At 42.7% G+C, this 5,682-nt stretch overlaps 3 protein-coding genes across 3 annotated transcripts in view; 1 reads left to right on the top strand and 2 right to left on the bottom strand.

Moving 5' to 3' along the window:
* LOC144628668 (large ribosomal subunit protein uL22-like) overlaps positions 1–5,682 on the bottom strand; it is a 70,968-nt gene that overhangs the window by 31,205 nt on the left and 34,081 nt on the right. The window lies entirely within an intron of this gene.
* Positions 95–773, bottom strand: LOC144629526 (histone H3). The gene has a single exon (XM_078487793.1). It carries the CDS (start codon positions 622–624, stop codon positions 214–216), a length of 411 nt encoding a protein of 136 aa, XP_078343919.1. The 5' UTR covers positions 625–773; the 3' UTR covers positions 95–213.
* LOC144659357 (6-phosphofructo-2-kinase/fructose-2,6-bisphosphatase-like) lies at positions 856–2,702 on the top strand. Its single transcript, XM_078519799.1, has one exon. It carries the CDS (start codon positions 999–1,001, stop codon positions 2,337–2,339), a length of 1,341 nt encoding a protein of 446 aa, XP_078375925.1. The 5' UTR covers positions 856–998; the 3' UTR covers positions 2,340–2,702.

The raw sequence follows: 5,682 nt of genomic DNA, 5'->3' as shown, positions 1-5,682 counted from the left end.
AAATTCTAAAATTCCATGGCTATCAGGTTTTCCACGACTCTCTACTCGTACGAACCCTGATTTTATGTCGAAACTCATATGGGATGTATGCATGCAGTATATTTTATTTATTAGGGAAATTTTACTATAGAAAATTCAGCATTGGTCATTGACTTTTGTGAGATATGGTGGCTCTTAAAAGAGCCGTTTTTTGTTTTCTTCAGGCGACGAATTTTACGCGCGCTCTCCGCGGATTCGGCGGGCGAGCTGAATATCCTTCGGCATGATGGTAACTCGCTTGGCGTGAATGGCGCACAAGTTGGTGTCTTCAAACAGACCAACGAGGTAAGCCTCGCTAGCCTCCTGAAGAGCCATCACTGCTGAGCTCTGGAAACGAAGGTCGGTCTTGAAATCTTGAGCGATTTCTCGCACAAGACGCTGGAAGGGCAGCTTGCGGATGAGAAGCTCGGTGGACTTCTGGTAGCGACGAATCTCACGAAGAGCGACAGTTCCGGGCCTGTAACGATGAGGTTTCTTCACTCCACCAGTTGCAGGAGCACTCTTTCTCGCTGCTTTAGTAGCAAGCTGTTTACGGGGCGCTTTACCGCCAGTAGATTTACGCGCTGTTTGCTTTGTACGAGCCATAACGACAAAACTTCGAACTGTTCTTGACGAAAGAAGAAGAATGCTGAAACACGCTTGACCTGCGATTTATACTTCGCGCCGACACTTGTGATTGGTTTATTTTTCTCAATCTTGATTGGTCAGAATGCCAGGTGCTTTTTCCTGATTGGTTCAAAAGGACGTCTGCTCATTGGTCAACTTACGCAATTTTCGATCCTATTTACATCGGAAGCTCACACGGTACAATATCCAACCTTTGAACCACTTGGCTTTTAAACAGTTCTTTTACGTCAAAGTTTGGTATAAATTACTTATCAACCTGGCTAGGCGTCCGCTTTAAACAACCAAAAACTCATCTGAACTTTCCAAGAAAGAATATCGTCAAGTGCCCCACGATGAATCGTTCTTTATATCCTGCTTCGTGTCCGCCAATTGTCCATGTACCCACTTGTATAGTGATGGTGGGTTTGCCGGCGAGAGGCAAAACCTATGTCTCTAGAAAGCTTACCCGCTACCTCAACTGGATCGGTGTGAACACAAAGGTATTTAACCTTGGTGAGTATCGACGTGAGATGGCTGGGGCGCATTGCAAGCACAATTTCTTCGATCCAACCAATGCTAGTGGCATGAATGTCCGCGAAAAGTGCGCCGAACTCGCTCTGGAAGACATCACAAAATGGTTGAGCGACAAGGGACAAGTTGCCATCTTTGATGCTACAAACACCACTCGAGCCAGAAGAAAGAAAGTCACCGATCATCTCGCTTCAAAAGGTTTCAAAGGGTTTTTTGTTGAGTCAGTCTGCGATGACACCGAGATCATTCGTTCCAATATTCTAGAGGTGAAAGTCAACTCCCCGGACTATCAGGGGGTCCCCCCAGAAGAGGCTCGCGAAGATTTCGAAGCCCGGATCAGCCATTATAACAATTTTTATGAGCCCATTTCTTTGGATCATGATTTTGAAATGCCCTTTCTGAAAGTGATCGATGGTGGAAAGAGGTTTCTAATGAACAAAGTTGAAGGGTATTTGCAGAGTAGAATAGTGTATTACATAATGAATCTACACATCACCCCTAGAGCCATTTATTTGTCCAGGCATGGTGAGAGCATGATGAATTTGGAAGGGAGGATTGGCGGTGACTCTGACCTCTCCCTGAGGGGCTGGGAGTACAGCAAGGTGCTAGGAAAGTTCGTCAACGACGACATGCCTGCTGATCTGAAAGTTTGGATCAGTGAAAAGAAAAGAACCAATCAGACAGCTAGCTTCATTGACAGACCAATCGAGATGTGGAAGGCCGTCAATGAAATTGACGCTGGAGTATGTGAGGGAATGACATACGAGGAAATACAAGAGCAATTTCCAGAGGACTTTGCCAGAAGGGACGAGGATAAATTTCACTACCGGTATTCTCGCGGAGAGTCTTATGAAGACCTTGTCGCTCGTTTAGAACCAGTTATTATGGAACTTGAAAGGCAGCACAATGTACTTGTCATTTGTCATCAAGCAGTGGCTCGGTGTCTCCTGGCCTACTTCCTTGACCACAACTCAGAAGAGCTGCCATATTTGCGCGTACCGCTACACACCGTCATCAAGCTCACTCCGGTGGCTTACGGTTGCCGTGTGGAAAAGATTGACCTGAAGATCCCTGCTGTCAACACACACAGAGATAAACCCAAGGTTGTTGCAGTTAGCCGGACTCCTGAAGATGCATTAGAAACTGTGCCAGAACATGAGTGATCACTTAAAAGAACAATTTTTCCCTCTCTCACAGGGTATGTTAATCTAATTACACAGAGGGCAAATTCCTGATTTTTGTTAGGGTACAAATTTATAATCAGGGTCCCAAAGGGGTTTTGTAGACCTTTAGTGCAGCAGACCACCACCCCCCTCCCCCCCCCAAAAAAAAAATAATAAATCATAATAATAATAATAAAATTAAAATAAAAAATAGGGCTCTGTGGAAAATGTTTAAAGGTTCCATGCAAAGTTATGGGGCTACGCTCCACAGCAAAAACTTTCCCACCTTTGGGAACTCTGTTATGCAATGAAGAATGTGTAAAGCTTTTGAATTATATTGTACATGTAAGGTCAGCATATCTCCTTTTTAGTTACCCCCTCCTTGTTCTGACTTATCAAAATTGACATCTCTTTGCAACCCTCCAAGTTAACTTTTTTCCTTAGTGGCCATTTGGCGACTACCTTTTAAGGTTAGTTGCCAATGGAAAATTTTGGTCGCCGAAACATTTAATTATTTGTAAATCTAGGTACCAAAAATAGTGGAGTCAGATGGTCCCTCAAAATGTCGGTGCTCGCATGCTCGCAATTTTAGTGGGTGCTCGTTTGCTCGTGCTCGCACATTTTTACAAGTGCTCGCATGCTCGGTTTTTAGTGGAGGTAGGTTTTTGAAAAGTGCTCGTTGCTCACAAGGCTATTTTTGTCGCCGGCTCGCAAGCTGCTCGCATGCTCGCAATGCTCGCAGACCATTTGATCCCCTAATAGTGGGAAATACACAATCTTCCGGCGAGAAGGTATTTTCCCCCTCCATGACCACGGAGCATCTTCAGGTGATAGTGCTCGCTCTGGAGCGTCGCTCCAGAAGTGCCGCCAAGTCCCATGGCGACTAAAATCGCCTGGAGGGTTGCTTTGATCATCTGGTATGGACAGGGATAAATCAGAAAAATACTGAGGAAAAAAGAATGCATTTTAAACCAGACCACATACATACATACATAAACTTTATTTAAGTGTCAGGGTGTTAAGCTAAATAGCTAATTGGGGACACTAACATGAGTATACAAATATAAAATATAAAAATACAAATATTACATTCAGATATTGTGCATGCAGTTTTAATTGGGAAAGGGGAATTTCTTGTTGTTGCAAAAAGATTACCCAAAATTACTTGCACGTATAAAAAAGCCATTAAGCATCAGAAACATACTGTAAAATCCCAATTTCTTGAACCTTCAATTTCTCTACCCTCAGATAACTTGAACTAAAAGCCATTTCCCTTGGATTTGCTTCTCCAAATCAATCATTCAAACAGTGCAACTTTACCACCAATTTCTCAAACTTCCGATTTCTCAAACCTATAAACATTTTCAACTTTGGAGCTGGCGACAAAATTGGAACCCAAGTCCCCAGCCTGGGCAACTAAAATTGAGAAGAAGGATTGAAAGCCTGAGCTTAATTTAGCATTTAAAATTTTTCACTGACGACCAAACTTGAGCAGTCGGTGGCCAAATGGCCACTTAGAAAATAAAAACTTGGAAGGTTGGTCTGAAGTTGTCCTTCAGTAGCATCTTGCTTATAGTGCAGTGATTTGAGTGAGGCCTCAAGCTTTCGCCAATCTACGTCATCATTAGGGAGAATTTTATCTTTCCCCAATGATGCGGTAGATCAGCGAAAGCTTGAACTATTCTCAAACCTATGTTCGTCGTTTACCTTGGATGCTCGAGAAATTAGGATTCCACGGTAGCCATGTACATATCCTGGCATGTTCCTTTTAATTTGGATAAAAGCATTATATTTTAAAAATATTTGTTAGGATAGATGTATAAGTCTAGCTTTGATTTTAACACAGTTATTGAAATATTAATGTAAGGACTGATATTCTAGACAATAAATATCAAAAGGTGCCATAAAAACTTGGAACTTAGACGGTTCAGGTATATTACCTTTCATCATTAATCTTATTTTTTATCCCAGCAATACTTACAAAAACATGATACATGTATATCAGTCGGGACACTGCCCTTTTAAGTGTAAACATAGTCATTTGTGTAGAGGCGCGGTGGCCTTATGGTTAATGCGCCGGACTCCGGATTGAGCGGTCCGAGTTTGAGCTTTGGCCGGTGGTCACTGTGTTGTGTTCTTGGGCAAGACACTTTACTCTTTGTGTCTCTCTCCACGCAGGTGTATAAATGGGTACCGGCGACATAATGCTGGGGAGAACCCTGCAATAAACTAGCATCCCATCCAGGGGGGAGTAGAAATATTCCTAGCCGCTTTATGCTACAGAAACCGGGATAAGCTTCGGCAGTGTGGGCTGCATGGCTCGTGGCTTCCCTTTTTTCGACGTTTTTGCTTGTTTACAAGCTAAAAACGTAGAATAGGGGTTAGTGGACAAAATTTGGAACCACATATTTGTAAACTCTCAAGGGACTTTTTTAATTTATCAGGGGACTGTTTTAATTTCTCAAGGGATTACTTTCCGCTGTGGGTGATCACTTGCGATCTCGTGAAAAAAACGTGACTTGTCACATTTACAAACGTTATATAACAATTTTAAAAGGGACATGTCAGCTTTCTTATCTCAACGCACGTGTGTCTGAAAGGCGATCTATAAAAAGCGTCGCACAAACAATGGATTGCGTAACTAAAACACGAATAAATAATCACTAGCACTTACATCGTTTAAAAATTACAAACGTCAAAAATAAACCATACCAAAAAACTCGCTCTTTTCAAAGATATTATTGAAGTTAAAACAAATGCAAGAGATGGGGGCTTCTTTTAGCTTAGGAGCGGTTAAAAATTAGGCCAAATTTGGTCGCTACATGTAAGCGCAACTCTATTTCGTCATCAGCCTAGGTCGTTAGGGACTTGACCTCGCGTTGACAGGGAATGACAGCAATGTTGCATGAATCGGCTTTACAACATGCGATCGTATCTACGCAGTTGGAGTGGAATTTCAGTCAAAGACAGCAAAATTCTTTCGTATTTCATCTTCAAATATAATTCGAAAGCATTCACTGTATATATAGCCCACCCCCCCCCCCCCCATTCGCCGTAAACAGGAGAGAGAAAAAAAATTCCCAAAAAAAAAAAACCCCCCCGGCAACCCGAACCCTCCGGAGCCGGTGCGCTAACCATAGACCACCGCGCCTCCCACTGTATATATGGCTTTTGTTTAATCCTGGGTCTTGATATCCGACCCTCGCAGAGCCTAGACAAAACGCAGCTTGAGTGTAACGATTTGTTTACGCCCCAATTATATGCGCAATGTTTTCTCCGACAGTAGTCGGAAATATCCGTATTTTTTTTCGTGCTTTTTCGTGGAGCAATCGTAACGATACGG

This window comes from Oculina patagonica, chromosome 1 (genome assembly GCF_052425735.1).
Source record: "Oculina patagonica isolate OP01 chromosome 1, crgOcupat, whole genome shotgun sequence".
Taxonomy (NCBI): Eukaryota; Metazoa; Cnidaria; class Anthozoa; order Scleractinia; family Oculinidae; genus Oculina; species Oculina patagonica.
The sequence above is the reverse complement of the archived record's forward strand: the minus strand, read 5'-3'. Positions and strand labels throughout refer to the sequence as shown.